The sequence below is a fragment of the Hordeum vulgare genome, chromosome 3H (genome assembly GCF_904849725.1).
Source record: "Hordeum vulgare subsp. vulgare chromosome 3H, MorexV3_pseudomolecules_assembly, whole genome shotgun sequence".
NCBI classification, from domain to species: domain Eukaryota; kingdom Viridiplantae; phylum Streptophyta; class Magnoliopsida; order Poales; family Poaceae; genus Hordeum; species Hordeum vulgare.
In genome coordinates this window covers 10845441-10868753 of record NC_058520.1, presented here as the reverse complement: position 1 = coordinate 10868753, position 23313 = coordinate 10845441, and the positions used below count along the sequence as shown (strand labels likewise).

At 46.6% G+C, this 23313-nt stretch overlaps 2 protein-coding genes across 2 annotated transcripts; one reads left to right on the top strand and one right to left on the bottom strand.

The window, feature by feature from the left end:
* Positions 1 to 2566: 2566 nt before the first annotated feature.
* Positions 2567 to 3852, bottom strand: LOC123439228 (putative E3 ubiquitin-protein ligase SINA-like 6). Its single transcript, XM_045115968.1, has 2 exons — positions 3548 to 3852; positions 2567 to 3453 (listed from the first exon to the last, which is right to left on the bottom strand). Exons 1-2 carry the CDS (start codon positions 3800 to 3802, stop codon positions 2770 to 2772), a joined length of 939 nt encoding a protein of 312 aa, XP_044971903.1. The 5' UTR covers positions 3803 to 3852; the 3' UTR covers positions 2567 to 2769.
* Positions 3853 to 20600: 16748 nt separating this feature from the next.
* On the top strand, positions 20601 to 22043 carry LOC123441303 (putative E3 ubiquitin-protein ligase SINA-like 6). The gene is made up of 2 exons (XM_045117784.1): positions 20601 to 20903; positions 20989 to 22043. Exons 1-2 carry the CDS (start codon positions 20601 to 20603, stop codon positions 21760 to 21762), a joined length of 1077 nt encoding a protein of 358 aa, XP_044973719.1. The 3' UTR covers positions 21763 to 22043.
* The last annotated feature ends 1270 nt before the right edge of the window (positions 22044 to 23313 follow it).

Sequence of the window (23313 nt, the reverse complement as noted above, 5' to 3'; positions counted from 1 at the left end):
ACACAAATCCACACAGCAGGCTACAAGAATGTAGATGGAATGAACATGAGTATGCCAAGCCTTATGCCAGAAATGAATAGGGTGGGAAGATTGTCCATTTTACTACTACACAATATTTTCTTTGCTCTCTTCCCGGCTGCTAGAGTTGATCCGCACAGGTGGGGTCAAAAAAAGTTTAAAATGAAAAAAAATCAAGACAAAAATTATTTATATACTTAGTCACATTCAAATGCTACATGCAAATTTCGAGACAAGAAGATTAAACATTTCTGCTTGTGCAAAAAAAATCGAACACCAAAAGTTACCCTAAAATGTCATTCCAAATTATTATTTTTTCCAACGAAACACCGCTGCTCCTTGTTGCACGAAAATTGTTACGCATGCTTGCGACACTAATACAATCATCTAAAAGAAATTCAGAATTTTTCGAAAATATTTGTTATATTCTTTGCGTTGCTGTTCACCCAGGAGTATACCTAGCCTGGTCGGTCCGACCTGACCCGGCCCAAAAAAGCCCAACCCGACCTTGCCCACGGGTCGGGCTCGGCCTAGATTTTGAGCCCGTCGGGCTTACCGGGCCGGGCTCGGACCTGAAAAAACCCAACTCTATGCCTATGTCGGGCCGGGCTTCTTCAAGCTCGGGCCCAAAAAATAGGCCTGACGGTCGGGCCAGGCCGGGATCGGGCCTGAGTTTTGTACCACGGTTTTTTTTAGACCCGCCCAGTTATACACGGGAGCATATACTCCCGGGAACCAAAACACCGCTCTCGGGAAAACATACATTAGCTTCTCTAAACACATTCCATCAAAACATACACGGACCCATTATCACTATGTGATTAGGCCCTCGAGGTATGTTATCGTATTACTTGTGGATAGTTATTGAATTCAAAATTAGATCTCGCCTCAAACACGAATGTAACTGCATGATTACTATGGTGGTGAATATCACCTAACACATTGAGCAATTTGTGGCATGTGCAACTCGTAACTAAATTTGTGTGATGTTGATAACTACATAATCACTATGTTGGTAATTATAGCATGGGCACCATGGTAACTGCAACACGAGTAGCATGATACCTACAACACAAGGAGCGTGATAACTAAAGCATAATTAGCCTAGTAATGTCAACATGATTAGTCTTAGCACGACCAGTCTGGTACCTATAGCATGAGTAGCTTGGTATCTTTAGCATGAGTAACCTGGTACCTACATAATTGATATGTTGGTAACTATAGTATGGCCATCCTCATAAATGTATGATGAGTAACATGATAATTTAAGGATTAGCAACATGGTAACTTCAGCATGAATAGGCAGATAGAGAATGAGCGCCTTTATAACTACGGCATGAGTAGCATGGTAAATTTAGAACGAGTAGCATGGTTAGTTTAGCATGACTAGCCCACGGCAGGCTAGTCATGTGGATCGGCTTGCGTACACACAAATAAGCTCCCAATTGAAAGACATACACAAAAGTTTCCTTGTTCATTTGATTCAACTAAGTACTCTCACATGAGGTCAATGGTTCAATTCCCATCTCTAGCACATTTTGCTCTTAAAAGTGGAAGCTAAAAAATCACATTACGTTTGGTGTAGTCTAAAATAGCTGGATCACCTTCAATATGTGCAACAATCGAATATATAGCTTACTAGCTTAGAAGTTCGACAGTCGAGTCGTTCGCTAACTCGCCCCTCCCCCTCGCGGGCGACGGGTGAACCCCTAGACCCCCCCTTCTCCGACCCCCTCCCCATCGCTCACCCCTCCCGCTGTCACCGACATGGTCCGCTAGGCCCTGTCCGCGCTGCGCTGGCGACGATGGACCTCCCCCCTCCTCGCGACAGTGCGGCTGTCGTCGCGTCCCGTCAGCTCCGGGTTCACGGGGGAGGCTGTCTTGAAGGGCGTCGGGTATGCCCCTCCCCCGCTATGTTCTGTGCACCGGGGGAAACCTAGTACTAGTCCGGGCAACATCTACGTCGTCATTGCATTTCTTTTTGAATGTGTTGCTTGGTACGCGACGCCTCGGAGTGCTGGGAACGCGGTGGTACTTCTCCGGAGGATGCAACGGTTATCGATCATCTTCGCTTCATTGATCTGTCGGTGTCGGCATTTGTTTCTTTTTTTTCTTTCTTTTTTTCTTTTAGGCTAGTTTGTGCGGTATTGATTGGTTCCTTTATGCTAATATAAAAAGGGAAAACACTTTTTCGTCCATATGTACAACAATCGCTACTGGGATAGTTGGCTAGTTTGTTGAAGCTTCACCGAATCAAATAACCCGAATTCAAATCCTACAACCCACACACATTATTTTTGCATTAAATCCTATGAGAGAAAAATGGCAGAAAAAGAATAATTAGATATCAGGATCGGGCAGGAAAAACCACACGCGTAGACAAGAAAAATGAAGAGGAGCGGACCAAATCAAACAACCTGAGTTCAAATCCTACGACTTGCACATATTATTTTGGCATTAAATCTCATGAGAGAAACGCTAGAATTTTTCTTTAGAAATCAGGATGAGATGGTTTCACACATGTCAGAAAAATGAAGAAGAGTGGTGGTTCGTCCTTAGCTTTTTTTGTTCAATCACTTGCCTTGGTTTTGAGTTGAGAGAGAAAAATACAATCAAATTTAACAAGTACTTATCTGATGTGAAAGTAATCGCTGCATTGCCACCAAAATGCAACCACACCCTTCCCAAGCTAAGCTAAACTAAACCAAACCAAACTAAACCAGAAGACTCAGGGCTGATTAGTGGCATCCATCAGGAGGCGATCTTGTCTATGCGAATGTGGAGAGACACCGTCCTGGCCGGCCCAGCTCCGGCCAGCAGCTTGGGCGGAACCGTCAAGAAGGTCAGCTCCTCCATGGCGACCGCGCCGGGCTCCTTGCTGCTCGTCACCTGGAAGTCCGCATGGACAGTGTCGGACCCGCCGTTTGCCCAGAGCTTGGCCTCGTAGTGCGGCAGCGGGAACGCCCCCGCTCTGATGCACACCACAGAGACGGCGATGGGCGCGCCCAGGCCGACCGAGCCGCCGACGACGAGGAACGCACCGCCGTCCTCCTCCCCCAGTAGCAGGCGCCGCGGTTCTGCCACTGGCACCTGCAGGTGGAGCACCATGCCGTACTGCACCCTGTGCGCGGGCACGGAGTGGACGGAGCTGAGGTGGCCGAGCAGCGCCGGCGGCGGGCCGTCGAAGCTGCAGCCGGGGACCGCGCACTTGCAGGGCGCGCGCGGGCACGCGAGCCTGTGGTCGTCAAGCTTGTGGTAGGTGACGTAGAGCGCGCAGCCGTCGTGCGGGCACTCGACCCTGGCCGAGGAGACGACGGCGTCCATCGCCGCGTTGCGGACGTCGAAGCAGCCGCCGCGCTCGCACCTCTGGCACTGCCACTGGCTCCCCGGGCGCTCGCCGCGGCATTGGGCGCATGCCAGGTGCCCGCCGCTGCACTGCATGCGCAGATCGAACACCACACCACCACGACGTCAAGGAACCTTTACCAGGTGAACGCACGCGACGCAAGAGGAAAGTAGAATGCTGGACCTGGAAGACGGGGGGCTTGAAGGGGCGGTTGCAGATGGGGCAGCGGAGCACGGCGACGTCCATCATCACGCAGACATCCATCGTCGTGCTCTGTTCCGCCGGCTCGAGCACGACCATCTCTCCCTTCACCGGGCCTTTGGCCAGCTCCAGCTCCAGCCTCGCCTTCTTGGCGCTCTGGTCGCCGCCCTTCTCCATGGCCGACGGCGAGGCCCTGCTCCTTTCCTCCGAACTAGCACTGGCGCCAGCAGCCTGCATTCTCAACCACTCTGGACCGTTTGAAGAGGGGGAGAAGACGAAGACAGCAGGAGCAGGTAATAAAAGCCGGGCTGCTGAACTAATGATGCCCCGATTCTCCGGACGATTTGATTGGACAGTAGTTGAAAAATAATGTGGCTTGACTGACGAGTAGCTGCAGCCATAGCTCAGCTAGATAGGCAAAGATGGTCATAGAGCCCGACGGCCAGTAGTCTTACAGCATCTACACACGACCCGTCAAATCCAACTCGTCCAATGTCTGTGAAGAAACAGTTACTGGTCCCGTCTTAAATAATACAGTCTACATTTTAACATTATAACTTTCATATATCTTAAATTCCATACAATCCATACAACTACTACGTGGAGGAGCACACGTCGTTCGACTATTCCGTCATTGCTAAACATGTCATCGAACTACCAAAATTTGACATGTTTGGTTATGGTGGAAATCATATACAGCTACCCTTGTCATCCTTGTCGTGTAAGTACCGGTCGAAGACGCAGTACAGATCGAGCCGAATCTGCTTATCGTCGGAGCTGTTCTCGCCGCCTCTCAGCTCCTTCTCCTCCTTCGTTGGCAACCGTGCAATTTCACGGACTGCCCGATTCTGTTGTGGGCGAGGGCACGCGTGTTCCGTCGCTCTCGTTTCTTCAAAATGCGGGCGCGGATGGCTTCCTCCTCCGCGACCGTCCGTGCCGGCGCATCAACCGCCTCCGCCATTTCCTTCGTGAGATAGGCCTCGGTGACCCTTATCCTCTCATTCCCACAACAGGCAGACCGTTCCCGGTGGGTCTCGAAGTCCGCAGGTCCGGTTGATGGATCCACCCATCGGGACATGGGTGATCTCGCTTCGATTCTCGGGAAATGCGGGCGCGGATGGCTTCCTCCTCTGCGCCCGCCCGCGTCGCCGCATCAGCCGCCTTCGCCTCGGTCATTTCCTCCGCAAGGCTTACAACATGTACATTCAGACCCCTCAAATCCCGCTCCTCAAACTCTGGCGGACGCGTCTGGGCATGTCCGCAGATACTGATCGGTCGCATCTCAAATAATGCAGTTTACATTCGGACACAACAAATCTCATACTCCCTCCGTCACGGTTTAGAAGGTGCGGTTCCGTTTACATGCATTCGAGAATAGAAGAGGATTAAAGCGTGTGACATTTCGTACTTGATTAATTAAGAGTACTAGTAGGCTACATGTACTCCTTGTTTAGTGGTTGTCTGAGTTATTGTGCATTATCTTTTCAAATAATTAGGTGTGATGCTGTTATTGTGTGAGCACTTATAAAAAAAGTTAGAGCCAATCGAAATTCACCTTGGTCCCTGAGATCACTCATACGCGCCTTTTAAAACGTGACAGAGGGAGTATCTCAAATCCATACAACCCATCCAACTACTACGTCAAAGCGCACACGTCGTTCGACTACTCCATCGCTTCTTAATATGCCATCAGACTACCAAAATTTGGCATGTTTGGCTATGGTGGAGATCATCTACGGCTGCCCTTGTCGTCCTTGTCGCGGAACTATCAGTCGAAGACGCAGTACCGATCGAGCCGGAGCTGTCCTCGCCGTCGCTCACCTCCTTATCTTCTTCGGTGGCAGTCCGGGCATTTCACGGACCGCCTGATTTTGTTTGTGTGTTCTGTCATTGCCGTTTCTTCAAAATGCGGGCCTAGATGGCTTCCTCCTCTACGGCCGTCCATGTTGCCGCATCATCCGCCTTCGCCTCCGCCATTTCCTCTGCGAGATAGGCCTCGGTGATCCTTATCATCTCCTTCCCACGACGCGCAGCCCATTCCCGGTGGGTCTCGAAGTCCGCGGGTCCGATCGATGGATCCGCTCGTCGGGACATGGATGATCCCGCCCTAAAGGAACCGCACGCCCTTTGAGCGGATGCTATGAAGTCGCGACGGACAGATCCTCCCGTCGGTCGGGCGTTGTCCTCGCGCGAGCTGCGGAGTGCAATACGAACCGCCATTGCCTCCTCCACTCCGCACTAGTCGGAGTTGGATCCGTTGGAGGCCATGCAGGAGAAGGCCTGAGATCTCCGGAGGTGAGCTTGAGTGACGGATGGGAGTGGAGTGGAGTGGCTAGGCTTTGGTCCGGCGAACAGATGAGGACGAATATATGTGGGGTCGATGTGGTAAATAGTGGCCAAACGGGCGTGCCCGGGCTCCCCATATCCGCCCCTATTTGTGCTGGAAATGGAGGGTGTCGGTCAGCCTGGGCGTTTGAGGCCGGTTTAAGAGGCCCGTCTGGATCAAATTTTTGTTATCAGGTAGTGATCATACGGCTTGTCCAAGTGTTTGAGGAGGGTTTAAAAGGTTTTTCTTAGAATACTTTTTTTAAAGTGTAGTCCTAGAATAGTTAGTCCTGACAACTTGCAAACAATGGAATCAGCTCGACTATAAAAAATAGAACCAGCCAAACACCTTCGTCTTATTTACATCAAGTTTGGATCTCTTATCACATGTGTCGCATGTTGGCCATTTTCTTCATATGCTCTATTCTTGTTATTGTTTTCTTCACTTTTACCATTAGATGGATTTCTGCTATCTTTTACATTATGAATCTTTTTCGTTACTTTCTAAATATCCTTGTTCTCAAGTTTTAATTTGTTTTCTTTTCCCATGTTGTTCATGACATTCTTTTCTCTTTATATATATATCTCCTCATCTTTTCTCTTTAACTATAGTTGATACTTCCTAACTCTAATTCTCTCAATATTCAACAATGTCAACTCATCATGCTATCACGTACTCCTTTAGTATAAAAGTTAAGTTATTTATTTTCGGACGACGAAAGTATGATGGAACAATACTCATCTCAAGAAGCAGAAGCGATACTTATATTTAATAAATATGTATGTATAATTTGGTATGAGAGGATATGAGAACAATGCAATCGGTTGGTGCAACAACAAATTATACATCAATAGAGCTTGCGCAGCGGCGACCCGCCATGGATGCCATGCCCGCGAGCACCACCGGCCATGGAGGATAAAAAAAAGAGAGGAGAAGCGGCGGGATTTGTCGGTGGAGTTGGGAAGAGCCGGCGGAGGCGCCGGGAGATTGTGACGGAGGCCATATGGTTTGCTTAAGCTGATTACTAAGGTTCTAAACGACAGGGTGGCTCTTTACTCTGATGTGCTCATCAGTAGACATCAAAATGCTTTTATTAAACATAGAAATACTATGGATGGTATCCTTACTTTGCATGAGATTTTACATCATACTCAGAGGAAGAATAAATGTGGTGTAGTCCTAAAACTGGATTTTGAAAAAGCTTACGATAAGATTAACTCGGAGTTCCTTTTGGAATGTCATAAGAACAGGGGTTTTGGAGAAACTTGGTGTGGTTGGATTAAAAAAATCCTATATGATGGCACGGTTTGTATCAAGTTGAATAATGAGAAAGGTCCGTACTTCCAAAGTCATAAAGGGGTCAGACAAGGTGATCCTTTCTCCCCATTTTTGTTCAATATTGCTGTGGAGGCCCTGTCTAAGATGGTGAGAAATGCTCAGAAGGAGAAATTGGTTACAGGTTTTGGCTTCTGACCTTGTTGATAATGGGGTGGCTATTCTGCAGTATGCAGATGATACTGTTATTTGTTTTGAGCATGATATCACTGCTGCTGTTAATATGAAACTCTTGCTGTATATTTTTGAGATGATGTCAAGTTTGAAAATCAATTTTGAGAAAAGTGAGGTGTTCTGTGTGGGTGGCGATGACATTATTATAAATACTTATGCTGACATGTTTAACTGTCAGATAGGTCATTTCCCTATGAAATATCTAGGAGTTCCTGTTAGTGGCTCTAGTCTCAGGAGTATTGACTGGTTGTTTTTAGATGAGAAGTTTCGTAAATGTTGTGAAGCCTGGATTGGGAATGCGGCATCTTCGGGGGGCAGGTTGATCATGATGAATTCATCCTTAACTAGCATAGTGTATTACTACATGGCTATGCTTATGCTTCCTAAGATGGTCATATATAAACTGGATAAGCACAGGAAGAAATTTTTTTGGCGAGAATCTGAGGGAAACAAGAGATATCATCTTGTTAGGTGGGATCGTATCTGTAGATCCAAGAAAAAAGGGGGCCTGGGGGTGAAAAACTTACATAAGCAGAATGTGAGCTTGTTAGTCAAATGGTGGTGAAAGTTAGAGACACAACAAGGGTTGTGGCAAGATGTGATTAGGGCTAAATAATTTAGGAGAGTTGATGTGACATCTATCTCCAGCAAGTTTTCTGATTCTCCTATTTGGAAGGCTATTATGAAAGTTAAGCCGCATTATATGGCCGGTAGAGAGGTGATTTTGAGATCTGGTAATGTGACTAGATTGTGGCATGATTCGGTGAATGATACTCCTCCTTTAAAAAATGTGTATTCGGAACTGTTTTATATTTGTAATAATCAGGATATTACCGTGAGGGATTATAAAGCCTGGGAGGGAGGTGATCTGTTTAGGAGACAACTGACGCCTATTCTGGCGGGCCAATTGGCAGAGCTGAATGCGGTGGTAGATCAGTGGGTTTTATGTGATGATCCGGACCAGATTAGATGGAAGTTTGGAAAAAGGTTTTCTACTAAATCTATATATGAGCATTTGGAGAAAAATATTGCTGGTTGTGACTTTCGCTGGATCTGGAGTGCAAAATTACCTCTTAAGATTCAAATTTTCCCGTGGCGGCTATTTCAGGATGCTATTCTCACACGAGATGTGATGAATAGGAGGAATTGGAAAGGTAACCCTAGTTGTTCTTTTTGCTCAGAAAGGGAGACTTCACAGCATTTGTGTTTTTCCTGTCCTGTGGCTAGAGTGGTTTGGAGAACAGTATGGTGTATGCTGGGGACTAGTAATGGCCCTGATAATTTGTGGCAATTTTACGCTTGGTGTTTTACATATATGCCGAATGGTGCCAGGTTTTATACTTTTGGTTTAGCTTCTGTTTGCTGGGCATTGTGGAACTGCCGCAACAGCGCGACGTTTGAGAGGAAAAAGTTGGGGTCTCCTTTTGATGTGGTCTATTCTACTTGTGGATTCCTGACGTATTGGGCAGGACTCCTTACAGGGGATGATAAACTGGCGATGGAGAGGGGCGCGAAGATGCTGAAGATGAACGCGTCAAATATGCTGAGGATATGTGCAGCCCCAGAGGAGGGTTGCTGATGGTTGGAGTTGCTGGCAATGAGTGCTTTTGGTTTGATGGTCTCCCCTGTAAGGAGTTATCTCAGGCGTAGACCTGTGTAATATACTATTTGCAACTTGTTTCTTTAAACTTGGTAGTGGTTTTGTGCGTGTTATGGGTGTTCTTGGTTTTTTACCCTACGATAGACTGCTCGATGACGAGTGTCTATGTGTAGGTTTTCCAGAAATGCTCTGAACTCGTACCCCTTTTTCTGTTTTCCTTTTTAGACGGAGAACACTTGTATTTTCGTTATGCGAGTAATGGAAAAGGGGTTGCTCGGTTCAGGTTTGCTTATGCTAAAACCCGACCGACCCCGTAATACAGTAGTTGGGGGAGGATATGCGGGTCACATGTAAACATTTTACGTGTCTGACTTTGTTAACTGGATCTGTTCAGACAAAAAATAATAATTGTTAACTGGATCTGTTCAGACAAAAAATAATAATGATATCCTGCAAAACGGCTGGAATTATACGGATCGACGAGTTTTTGCGGGATGTGCAAGAGATGCCCTTGCAGGCATGTACGAGCATCCGAGGGGAGTACACATGGGAAATGGCATTTGGTTTTATCCATAAATTCGTAATAATCCTCAATTAGTGAAGTCCTAATTCAAAATATTAAGGGCATCTTCAACGGCGATCCACATATTTTCTCCGGCATCCATGGGGGAGGAGGGGTAGTCCGCATACAAGGATGCGGAGAATGACATCCAACCAAGCTGCATACATCTCAGCCCGCATTTTAACAAGTCGGACGATATTCATCAAAGTTCGTATAAGAAATAACACAAATCATTCATACATACCATGCAAATTAAGTCTAGTACAATAAGATCTCAAATTAAAGAAATGTGCAACAAATTTTTTCTCAACGAATCATGTCGTTCCACACATACTGCCCCTTCATATTCATCCAATAGTGTGTGCACGTAAATTGTCGCCTCTCTTTCTTGTGATACGTCACGACAGCGCGTGTGGATTACATATGATGCGTAGACCAACATTGAGTGAATGAATCAATTAACAAGTTGATCAAGAGGAAGAAAAAAACTTATGAGCCTATCATCTGTGGCGTGCAATGGCCACATTTCCTCGAGCTTATGAATCATGTTGCAAAATTTAATGACGCTGATTTGGATCATGTGCCAGCGATACGACAACGACCTTACAACAACGACCTTACGTTACGTGGTTGAATGATGTATATGTTGTAGGACGCAATGTCCTTTCATACGTAAAACGTTTCGTAAATGACGAGCGAACCCGTCGGTGCTGGTTATAGACATCGAGCAATGCCTCCGTGGAGGCGAACACGTACAAGGGACATCGGCGGGAGAGGTGGAGGGTCGAAAGCAAAGGATAGAAGGGACAAAGTGCAAGAAAATAGAACCGAAAAGAGGGATTGTGTTTGCCAGGGTGTCTTCTGGTGGGCCGGGGTGTCAGATATCGTGCGCGGCTAGCCGTGCCTGCCATTGTCATAGCTGCACCGCGCATGCATAGATAGATCGGCTCGTGGCCGGGAGGGTGCGCGACTTCAACTCTTTGGTTCGTCTTCACCGTGCCAAGCAAGCACCGCTACAGCCTTCAACGAACAAAATGAACCATCATAAATTGATGGCAGGCCACTCGCAGCTGAGGAAAGAGACTGGCTGAACTGGGTAAAAATGTGGGCCATCTGTTCCGAAGGCCGGCAAGGCTGGGCAGACCTGGTCAAACGGGCCGGCCCGGCCCGGCCCGTCACAATCGTGCCAGGCACGGCACGGCATGTCTGGGCCCGATTATTAACCGGGCCGTGCCGTGCCGGTCCACCGACGCAGCCTTCCAGTCCAGGCACGACACAGAGGCTATACGGGTCGGCCCGTAGGCACGCCAGGCCCGCTAGCATGTTAGTTTTTTTTATTTTAGGCTGTTATTTGGGTTAATTTTGACCTGTTAGGCTGTTTCTTGGGCCGACTTTAGTATATTGGGCTGTGTTTTGGACCGATTTTGGCTTGTTAGGTTTTTTATCCTATATATGTAAAAATAAATAATAAAATGGTAAACGGATCGTGCCGTGCCGGCCCGCGTGCCCAACCCTTAGGCCCAGGCATGGCCCGAGGCGGGCCGCGTGCCTGGCACGACCCGTTTAAGTCGTGCTGGGCCCGGCCCGTGGCGTGCCTGGCTGGCGTGCTTTCGGGCCGGCCCAGAAAGCACGGCCCGTTTGGCCAGCTTTGAAGCAGGGGTTTCGGAGCAAATATAATAAAGCTGAATCAATGAATTATAAAGAATAAATTAGTACATTTGTATTTAGATGAAGAAAATAGAAACGGAGAGAGAAGGTAAGAGTTGGATTAATGCTTTCGAGATTACTGATCTTAATGGCTTCAAACTGATAAACTTCTTCTATGATATATGGTTCTTTTCATTTGAAGAACGGCTTGATACGTCTTCATTGTAACGTATCTTTTTTTTAATGTTATTGTCTTCATTTTGGACTTTAATATGCAGCTCTAGCACGTGTTTTTAGACATTTTTATAAGAGTGAAAAATAAGTCACGTAATAAAAAAATAATACACTTTTTAGTAAAATATTATATATGTTGATTATAAAATAAACTATAGAAGACATAAAAATAACTTATAACCAATAGTTGGCTATACTATTAATAATGCTCGCACACTACTTGATCAGGGACCGACGAAACGTTTGCTTGTGTGAGCCCCTTGATTCTTTTTGTATCCCACACTTTGTGACTCAAATTTGAGCAATAAAACTTGGTTGAACCCCTAATAAATAAAGACTCGAAAATCGTACACCGAGCTATGTTTTGTATGCACGGTGGTTCTAGTTCTGTATCAGATTAGACACCGGTCCGCACCGGCCAGCACTCGCCACACCCGTCCACGCTCGGCCGTCACGGTCGTCGCCTGCTTCCTCATGCCGCGACCGCCGCACCCCGCTCCTCTCCTCACCCGAGTAGCCCCGCGCTGCCCTGACCTCGCGAGAGGAAAAGAAAAGGGAAGGCCCCGCCACCGCCGACGTCGCGCGCGCTTTGCCCGGCAGCGGCGATGGGAGGCGAGATCTGGGAGGGAAGTTGGAGAGGCGGCTAGGGTTTCGTCAGTGTCGCCCACGGGGAAGGCGATACGAGCGTGCTAAGGCTGGTTGTAATGGGTTGTATCATATACTAGTATCATACATATGATACTAGTGTATGATATCACATCCGTAATGCATAGTATCATATGTTAGTATTATATGATAGGTCATTTATTGTCATGCAAGACACATAGTAGCACATCATTTAATATGATACGGTATCATGATATTATAGTCAATCCTCTCTTTCTTCATTTAATTATATATCACCTCATCAAAATTGTCTAGTTAACATGCATGATACCAGAGGCGGAGCTTCCGGTAGGGCAAGGTATGACGCTCGCCCTACCTTGATTTGGGGTGAATTCTTATATACATATATGTATGTAGCGTATAAGCATAGAATTGATTGATAAATAATCAAGAAAAGAAAATCAGTCGTCGTCCCGGGTAATTGGGGGCCGGATGCAATCCTCTGTTCGTGAACGCGAGCAGGCTTCTCAGCCTCGTACACAACCAATCCTCAGTTCCTTGCTTCAAAGTCCAGAGCAGAGAGGAGGGACCTAGCTGCCTAGCTTGCTAAATACGTCCATGGAGCGAGCGCCGCGCGTTGACGGCCAGCAGCAGGGGCTCACGTTCCAACGGCAAGCAGCAGCGGCTCCATTCGCGGCGGCAAGCAGCAGCAGCCAACAGGAACGCTCGCATGGGGGCTGGGCTGGCAACCAGCAGCAGCCAACAGGAGCGTGCGCATGGGGGCGGGGCTGGAAACCAGCAGGACTGTAGTCCGCATGTGGGTGGCGCTCAATAGTCTGAATTTTACTGTCATTTTCAGGGAATGACTTAGCAACCTACAATCGAGTGATTTTACTAACTTTTTTGTGATAGTAGATTGTAGATTCTGAGGCTGTTGGTAGTTGCAGTAGCTTCAATCCAAGTATCCATGAGGCCATGAAAGTCTCAATGCTATGACACATTTTGTTCATCAAGATTAAGCACATGCTGAACAAGTTACAGATTTAGTGAAAGTAGAGAATGCAAACTTCACACCTGATGAACAAGTTACAGGTACCGTTGAAGCCACAATGAAGGAGAATATTGAGGATCAAGGACATGAAATATCCATTTTTGTGTAGATAACATACAAAGGTGATCCAGGTCTGTCTGTTAACGTGTTTTATCTATGCGGGGTTTGCATTAAAAAATATGCTTCAGTGTTTGCTTCACCTTATTTATTTTTCATCCTCCGTCACTGCATGATACTACTTATGATACTTCCATTAGAGGCAGCCTATGGGTTGTCCCGTGCTTTGATCTTGATTATCAGTCTACAGGCATTAATAATTCACTTGCATCCGTTTGTTACGTTACGTCGATCTTCTGGCCGAGCATGCATACGTGCGCGCATCTTAAGGTGCGTTTGGTTTGCTAGCTCACCTAGCTTTGCTGGGCTAGGTTTCTGTAGCCCGCTGTCAAAAGCAAGTCTTACTGTTTGGAAGAGAAGCAAATTAAGTGTTAATTGTCCAAAGCGCCCACGATCTCTTCTCTTGCCCGTGCGGGGGAGCTGAATTGGCTCGCCTCCATTGTCAAGTTTTTTGTGACAGTTGCAGGCGTGGTTGCCTTCAAAAGCTAGCTTAATTTATCTTACCAAAGGGCTATCCTTGCCGAGCAAGGCTAGGGACAGGCCTTGCCTACGATCCAAACGCACCCTTGCTAGCCACGGGGCTGTACGCCTACAACGCAGCCGCTGCTGCATGCAGCACCGGACCCCGGGCACACGCTGCATGCACCGCACCCCCTATCTCTCTCTCTTTCCGATTTTGTTTCTTCTCGCGTGGTCAACCGTCCACTGTGACGCCGTCTCTGGTCACATCTTCCGATTTTGAGATCGTACAAGTTTCAGGTCGGAAACCTTCTATAAGTTAGAAATTCTGATTGAAGAAGAGAAAAAGGGGCTGGGATTTCAGAAAGTTCGCCCTGCAAATTTCGAAAATTGCCACAGAAAAAGGAAACCAAATCAACGCATTCGATTCCCTAAGTGCCCGCCAGCTTCTTAGGTTAGCACACGCTGAAAAATAAATTTGGCCATCATCGATGTGCAGATGTGAAAGTTCTATTATTTCTTGTTTGCGAATCGCCTCCCAACAAAAGGTTGGATGTTATAGGTGTCTGCACTAAAAGGGAGAATACGATAAAAAAAATAGGTTCAAATTGTTGAGACGATTTCAACTCCAAGAATACAAGATCTCCTCCAATTTCTAGGGTCACCAGCCAACATTTTAAAGCAATGACAAAAACAGGAACCAAGCCCACCCATGCCTATCTCGGGACGTGCTACACGACATCGAGCATCGTGAATATTTGCAGAGGGAATGGGGGCGCACATGGCACGCTATAAATTAGCCTACGCTAGCCAGCACCTTCCAAATACAAACTATACATTACCGATACTAGTGTTTCCAAATTTTAATTTGATATGGTTAGCACGAAAGAGAAAGTTTCAAAAATGGCAAAAAAAGAAAAAGAAAGAAGCAATGCAAGTTTCATTTTGGTGACAATATTCTGCTTGGAGACTTAAAATACATTCAAGTAAGAGGATGGTTAATAGTACAGCCAACTGCCGGCTATATGAGGTTGACACATTATCTATAGTTAAACTTATAGCCGGCAAATACAATAGATAGATGTAAATAAGTACTATTTTATTGATACAGGGTCCACCATCCTCACTCATAAAGTGCGTAGGAGCACGCGTTACAGCCGTCTGTTAGTTTGTAGCCCGCTTCTCCTCTCTCTCTCTTCCAACTCATCACAAATATATTATTTTAAGTCTTACAGCCCGTCTACGTCATCCTATTGTACTTGCTCTAATTAGAACGGGCAAATTATCATGTTGGGTACATCATCAATGATAATCTATTGGTTGAATGTTCTAAAGCGTGCCTTGCCACCGCGTAACCTATTTCCTACCATTTCACCGTTGGTTTTTATCCGTGTGGTGTTGCTAGAATTCATGCAGGAAATGTGGCCGGCGGCGGTAAGTACTAAAATTGACCGTGCGCGACACTGGATTTTGAAATCATGCAAGAATTCGCTCCGCGTTCGTCTTACAAACCCGAACGAAGGGAGCAGGAGTGAAGTCCGTTTTAAACCCTCAACTCGTACGCGTCGTCGATTTTGAACCCCAACCTCCAAATCCCGGAAATCGGCACCCCCAACTCTCTAATCCCGGTTGCTTAGGCCCTCATCGTTGTCTGATGAGAGGATTTGCTGCTTAAGTACTCCCGGCGGTGGGGAATCCGTGGGCCCTCTCTCCCCATCTCTCCCCATCTCCCTCCCGGCGACAGAGTAGCGCCGCCACCGCAAGGACAAAGAGATAGGGTTCCTCCCGGCGACATGTCTTTCTCCTCTGGTGCTTCGTTGGCTTCTTCTCACGGCGGAGGCCTTCGAAGGAGAGGCAAGGCTGCCAGGTCTCCGGTTCCATATCGGGAGCCACCGCTGGGGTATGAGCCGGCAAGGAAATGCGAGCAGTGCGGCAAGAAGGCGCCGCGGTGGATCTCCTCGAGTCCGGCGAACCCTGGCAGGAGATACTATTCGTGCGTAGATACTCGGGTATGCTTGATTTCTCGAAAGTTTTGTTTCTGTTCTTTTTTACTTTCGTCTGAATCTCTGAACTTTCTATGATGAACTGGACAACATGGCTTCATTGACTGGCATGACAACCCAACGACACCATTTTTGCGTCAATTGTTGGGTGATCTACGGGATAAAGTGTGGAGGTTGGAGGATGAGCTTGATGGTTCTTCAAGAGAAGGAGAGGTTGCTCTTTTAAGAGAGGAATTGCAGAAGAAAAATGAGTTGGTTGCAGAAATTAGAGCTAGATGTGCTAGTAAAGATGAGATGCAGATGTACAAGTCTTTGATTTATGGCATGGTTTTCTTTGTTGCTGGTTTAGTTGCACCGTTACTGATATGTAAGCAGTTCCTTTCATAGGAAATATTAGGGCTAGCTAGTGATGTACTGAATCAATGAGGTTGTAATGGATATATTGTGTTATTTTGGAAGTAATGAAATTGGCGGTAATGAAATTGGTAGCATATCTTGGCATCCCCACATTAACACAAGTTGAAACAACCAACAGCAAAAGCAAAATATGTTCACAAGTTCACACAATAGTCATAATGCAAGCTGTAGTAACACAGGTTCAGAATGCCAGCTCCACATTAACACAAGTTCAAACAACTGAGAACAAAAGCAAAATATGTTCACAAGTTCACACAATAGTCATAATAACACTAGCTGCCATTAACACAATTACTGAAGATCTAAACCATTAGCTGGAAAACATCTTTAGCAATTGCCACTTGCAGTAAAGTATGACATCCACCCTGTTCCTCTCCCTACTCCTCTCCCTCTCCCTGGAGCTTGTGAGCTTGATGGAGCTCCTCTCCCTGCTGTTGATGCTCCTCTCCCTCTCCCTCGAGCTTGTGAGCTTGATGGAGCTCCTCTCCCTGCTGTTGCTGCTCCTCTCCCTCTCCCTGGAGCTTGTGAGCTTGATGGAGCTTCTCTCTCTGCTGGTGCTGCTCCTCTCCCTCTTCCTGGAGCTTCTCTCCCTGCTGTTGATGCTCATCTCCCTCTTCCTGGAGCTTCTCTCCCTGCTCTGCTTTTCGATGCATCAGTCTCTGCTTGCTGCAAATTCAACAGAGGAAAGAAGAAATGCTTAGTAGCTCAAAAGTATAGAAAATAGAGAACTGCAAGCAGCTCAAAGTATAGAAAACAGAGAACTGCAAGTAGCTCAAAGTACCTCTGTTTCTCTCTGATTTCTCCCTCTTTTCCCAAGATGTGATCTTATTTTTTTGGTTCTATCTCCATATTTTTACAAGAACTTTTGTTGTGTCCCTGACCCCCACATGATCCACAAGTAATCTGACAGCCATGCTTGCTCAACTTCTTACCCTTAGGTGCTTCTCCCTCTTCTCTCCTCCTATCATTGTTCTTTTTCCTAGCTCCTAGCATGGCAATGTACCCAGGTGCCATAGGCCTAGGCTTATCAGAAACAGGCCAGCTTTCTTCCCCTTGCACAGGTTGTAGACAGTGTTCATATATTTTGTTGAATGTTTCTATGTAGTAGCACTTGTCAATATAGTCCTCTATATTCCTTCCACTCTTGTAGATAGCTGCAATGGCATGACAACAAGGCAGGCCTGCCAGCTGAAAATAACCACAAGTGCAGTTCCTCCTTTCAAGATTCACTGTGTATTGTTTTCTTCTCCCTTTCATGTGTCTCACCTCAAAGCCCTCCTTGCCATTCCATAGCACCTCAATATATTGTGTCATCTTAATGCTCACATTCAATTTCCTCAAAATATTGGGGCAAATTTTACCCTTCCATTTTGCACTTTTGGATCTCTGCTCTTGCACTCTCACATACACCTTCTTTCTAATCATTTCTTGTTGTGAGATAATGGGATAGAACCTTGCTTCTATAATGGCATTGTTGAATGACTCGCAAAGATTGTTATCAACAGATTCACAATTTGCTCCAGATGGGAAAAATGCCCTAGCCCAATGCTTTGGCTCTGTCCTCATGATGTCCTTAGCACCTTCTGGAGTGAGTTGTGCAAGCTTGGCCTTGTTGTAATTAAAATCTTCTCTGTTTGCAGACTTAGCAATTGCCCAAAATCTTTTCTGGAATTCATGGTCCTTGTGCTTCTTCCTCCAGTTGGCATAAATGTGTCGAGCACACATTCTATGTTGTGCTTTGGGAAGATAGTCCCTCATGCTGGTGATCAATCCCTTCTGTTGGTCTGAAATAAAGACCCATCCTGCTCCTTGATCATTGATATCCAAGTCTTTGATCAATAATGCAATAAACCACTTCGAACTATCATTGGTCTCTTTCTCAACCACTGCCCAAGCCAGTGGATACATTTGATTATTAGCATCCCTTCCAATTGTAGCCAATAGTTCACCTTGACAAGCTCCCTTGAAAAAGCATCCATCTAGTCCAATGACTTTCCTGCACCCTGCTTTAAAGCCTTGCTTCATTGCATGGAAGCAAACATAGTATTGCTGAAATATGTTATGTTCCATATTTGTTGGATCTAAGGTTATGGCCACTGTACTGCCAGGGTTGCTCCTTAGCAGTTTCAATTGGTAGTCAAATACCTTTGTGTACTCACTTTTCATCCCACACATGAGCTTATCCAGAACAATTTTCTTTGCTGCCTTGAATTTTGAAACTGACACATCAGCAAACATGTCTTTCAGCACTGTGACTTTAATGCTGTCAATTTTCCAAAGTGGATTGGCTATGATGATGTGCTCATATCTTTTTGCAATCACCTTGGTAGTAACAAGCTTATTCTCTCTGTTTTGTGCACACTGGTGTTCATCTTCAATGGTGATTATTTGAAACCTAGAACATCTACTTGTCTTTGCTGCATACAGCATCCATGGGCAATTAGGCGAGTCACATTTAGCTCTCACCCTCTGCCCCTCAAATTTCAAAAAAGAGATGCTCCTTTTAGTAGCAAGCCCATACCTCTTCACTGCTTTCACCAACTGATGTTTGCTTTTGAAAACCATTCCCAAACTAAATTGTGGAATTTATGAATCAGGATTAAACCTAATGTACTTGTTGTTCCTTCTCACCATCTGCCCATCTTCATCTTCATCATAAGAGTAGTCCTCATCAGAGGACTAAAACTCCATGTGTTGTACAACTTCTTCAACATTAGCCACTAGCTCAATAGGAACTGGACCTGATGACTCCTTTGCAAACCAAATTTCTGAAGCTTTCATCTTCTTCTTGAATTTTCTGGCATGCTTTCTCAGCTCAACCACCTCTCATTCTTCCCCACTATCATCAGTATGTGCCACATAATCAGGGTCATCTGAATCCTCAGAGTCTTCACCATTTTCTACAACTTCTGGAATTGGAGGTATAACTTGGCTAGCAACTACTGGCTGAGATGGATTGACTACTTGAGAACATTGGGAAAGATCACCACTTCTGAAATTATGCTTCACAGGGCTTTTGATCACTTGAGTAACCACTCCACCTTCATTTGGAACCAGAATATGTTCCAAAATTCCTGACTTTTGGACTGAACCAACTTGTTGCACATTGCTTTGCATAACATCTTCTTCTTCTGCAGTGATAACTGCATCTGGTTCACCCTCACTGCCATTGTTCACTAGGTCATGCAATTCATCTTTTTCAAAATCAGAGGTACTATCTTCCTCATCTGCATCATCTTGCTCACCATTGTACTCCACATAGATGTCATGAACCCCTGCATCTGTAATGTAATCTGACATCTTCATGCAACCTTCATCAGTATAGAGAAAAAGTAATCCATTAACCAAATCTCTCCCTGGCATAAGAAAATACAACTTCATGCTCTCTTTCATTGTCAAATGATCAGCCAAAAATCCCTTCAACTCAGGCAGTGACAACTTATCCCTCTCAACAACAGACATTGCAGTATCTCCTCCAACATAATCAAGAGATGGGCCAATACGGATGAACTCCCCTCCAAAGTGAAACCTCACATTCAGCACCTCTCCTGGATCCATGCTGAATATTCAGAAATAAACTGAAATGAACAATGGGATTCAGTTAGTTCAGATGATTTACTTTGCTACAAAATAATGCATATCATTAATCAGTCCCAAAACCATACTCTAGATTAATAGTACAAGATGTTGCCCCCAAAACAACAGATTAAACGAAAACAAATCCCCCCCAAAACCGCACCTTTCATCCCGTGTAAAACCCTAAACCTAACTCTAGGAAGGAGGTCAAAAACTCCAGATTGTTTGTAGAGGAAGAGGATAACGCACATGTTCGTTTGCTGCGGGCGTGGTCGTCGGAGGTCGCCGCGATCATTCGCTCTGCATCGCCATTGCCGGCGCAGGAGGAAGCTGATGCGTCCACAGAGAGGGGAAAGGGGCGAACAGAGGGAGAGGCGTCGCTGCGACCTGGTCCGGCTGAAACATTTTGTGTTTCCAGCGACCAAGCGGGATGGGACCCACAAAACCCTGCTGACTAAGCGATCCCAGCATTTTCCCCGTTTGGATACAACGATGAGGGCCAAAGCAACCGGGATTAGAGAGTTGGGGGTGTCGATTCCCAGGATATGGAGGTTGGGGTTTAAAATCGACGAGGCGTATAAGTTCAGAGTTTAAAACGGACTTTACTCAAGGGAGCAGCAACACGTAGATTGTCCCGCGTTTCGTCCACGTAAGCAATCGATGACTAGCTAAACTTAAGTGGTATCACAGCTCCCCTCCCTTTTAGAGAACCCGTTTCTTGCCGTTTGATCGGACGTGGTATGAACAACAACTGTCACATCTTGAGTCATGCTACGTATATATAGGAGTAAAAAAGACGGGCAGCACAGCCACGACGCAGTCTCTCTTAGCGGAAGCCGTTCCGTTCTACTCTACTCCGTGTAAACCGGTGGGATCTTGTTGGGCTTGGTCGCAGGGGGTGGGAGTAGTTAGTTGGATCGAGGGCGGCATGGCCGGGCAGGACAAGAGGTGTTTGCCGTCGATGCCGGCGTGCAACGGCGAGCACGGCGGCAAGAAGGCGCGGTACCAGGCCGTGGTGAAGCAGGAGCCGCAGCAGGAGGAGGACGTGGAGGAGGAGCGGGAGGAGGGCGAGCTGACGTCCCATGGCGGCAGCCCGGGAGTGGCGGCTGCGACGGAGGCCCTGGTCGGGGCGGCTCCTGCGCCCGCGCCGGCGCAGATCGACGTGAGGATGGACGTGGCGCTGCTCCACTGCCAGGCCTGCTTCCTCCCCCTCAAGCCCCGCGTGTTCAAGGTACGTACGTACGATTTGTGGAAATCCATGGCGGTTTCTCCGACGATCTTTCATGCCGCCGTGGTCTCCTTGTGATGAACCGCAGTGCGAGACCGGGCACGTGGTGTGCGGCTACTGCCGCGGCGCGCACGGCGAGGCCTGCGGCCGCGCCGACACGCCCTGCCCCGAGCTCGACGCCGTCGTGGGCGCCACCAAGGTGCCGTGCGCGTACAGGGACTTGGGCTGCGACCGGTTCGTCGTGTACCACGGCGCGGCGGAGCACAAGCGCGCGTGCCCCTGGATGCCCTGCTCGTGCCCGCAGCCGGGCTGCGCCTTCCTCGGCCCCCCGGCGGCGCTCCTCGACCACTGCGCGGCCGAGCACTCCCGGCCCATCATCCAGGTGCGCTACGGCCGGCCGTGGACCCTCAGCCTGCCGCTGGCGCAGCGGTGGCACGTGGTGGTCGGCCAGGAGGACCGTAGCGTCTTCCTCGTGTCCCTGGCCGAGTTGGGCGTCGCGGCCACCGCAGTGTCGCTGCTCTGCGTCAGGCCCGACGGCGCCGCGGCGCTGCCCGCGGCGCCCCACTTCTGGTGCAAGCTCTCGGTGGAGCACCCGGGCGGCGACAAGGACATGATGGTCATGATGGCTTCCGCCGTGGGCAGCAGCCCCCTGTCCGCCGGCCCGCCGGTGCCCGGGCAGGGGATGTTCTTGGCGGTGCCGCACGAGTTGATGTCCGGCGACGTGCTCGCCATCAGCGTCCGCATTGATCATCTCCAGCCTCCTCCTGCAACTGCCACTGTTGTTGCTGCTGTCGCGGCCAGGGCACCACCACCACCACATGCCAATGCCATTGCCAGGACAACAGCGAGGAGGCTCCAGTGAAGTCACCACTCTGGTCTGATCTTCTTGATGACGTTGTGTATGTTTTGGCTTCATTCATATATATGGCCGGTTGTCAGTGCTATGCGTTTGCCTTGGCTGTTAATTAGGCTTGTTCGCCTAGTTTGGTCTGTGTCCAAAACCAACCATATCAATTTTTTCAATCCATAGCCCAAAAAAGAATTCTATGTTTGTTGGATGATAGACAAAAAAATTTGTATGAGCATGACAACTTGCCCTCTAGGGTTGGTTTTACTTTTGGACTTCACTAGGGAGCGGTGCCACATATTAGTCTTTCCCGTGCTAAGTCTTCTATTTATTTCTTGGATGCATGCAACATGATATCATTACATATTCTTTTGATTTTGCATTCTAAAATTTTTTATCTCCAAAACCGTTATCTCAATTAATGATCCATTTTCATCATTGACTTTATCGCGACGAGATCTTCAAAACTAGATCTCATGTGGACATGTTTCGATAACTTTTTTCATCGATATTTGCCAGATTACTACCACTTACCTGTCACGTTATTTGTCACATAGTTCTCTCATTAAATCAACTTAGTTTTTAGGTTTATGAATGTTGATATACCCTGCTATAAAGCTTGATTCATTGTATTTGTGTTGGTTCATGCATTTACTTGCTTATTGTTAGTGCTTTAATACCAATTTTTTAGCTTCACATAACACTGCAGTACTTAAAAATTATAAAATTATTGTCCTGATAACTATGTATAACTGTTGTGACAACTGTACATCCGTAAGATGACAACTATGTAACATAAATGTGGCAACTAGAAACGACAAAAAAATAATTAACGAAACATGTCAACATGTGATCTTATTTTGAAGGTCTCGTCGTCGAGACGAACCTAACAATGAAGGAGAATCTTCAATCAAATTATTAATATGTGAGATAAATTATTTTCAAAATTAAAAAAAATTAATGCAATGATGTAAGTATGATGTAGAAGATGCTTACATGTACATGGGACTGTGCAAGCCGCCGCATGGAAGAGGTGTGGTGCGGTGCTTCTCCTTACATTTTCCCTTTACTTTTCAAGATTAGTCATGAGCAAGCAAAACATCCATGTGAGCGTTATTTCCTATGAAAAATAACAACTTTATTAATTGAAATTAACGGCTACATGGTCTGTAAAGTACAATATCACCCATAGGCTCCTCAAACCACTCCATTGTCGCAGAAACTCTTGCCAACCTAGTAAGTTCATGAGCAAACTTATTCACTAGTCCCTTTTATATTGTTCAAAGCTAGTCAATCACATCTTAAGTTAATTACAAGACGATTACATCCTGCCGCAAGAGATAAGCCAAAGCTTATGTGGTGAGAACATCTACACAGAAATCAATCTTTCAGTTTTCGTTGATGATGATCTTTCCGTTGTCATCTCTAAGGACGATTTCAGTTTTGCATGTGGCTGTTTGATCGCGTGGACTTGAAAGAAAAAAAGAGAAAGGCCAGATGTATGCGATTACGGTTAGATGTCGTCTTCCTGCATCCAAGTCCACCTATTGATCACCCTGTCCGCAA

Coding starts and splice junctions, on each gene's coding strand:
- LOC123439228 (XM_045115968.1), bottom strand. CDS start 3,802: ATGCAGGCTGCTGGCGCCAGTGCTAGTTCGGAGGAAAGGAGCAGGGCC. Junction 3,454..3,547: donor TCAAGCCCCCCGTCTTCCAG/GTCCAGCATTCT, acceptor CTGCGCATGCAG/TGCAGCGGCGGGCACCTGGC.
- LOC123441303 (XM_045117784.1), top strand. CDS start 20,601: ATGGCCGGGCAGGACAAGAGGTGTTTGCCGTCGATGCCGGCGTGCAAC. Junction 20,904..20,988: donor TCAAGCCCCGCGTGTTCAAG/GTACGTACGTAC, acceptor GATGAACCGCAG/TGCGAGACCGGGCACGTGGT.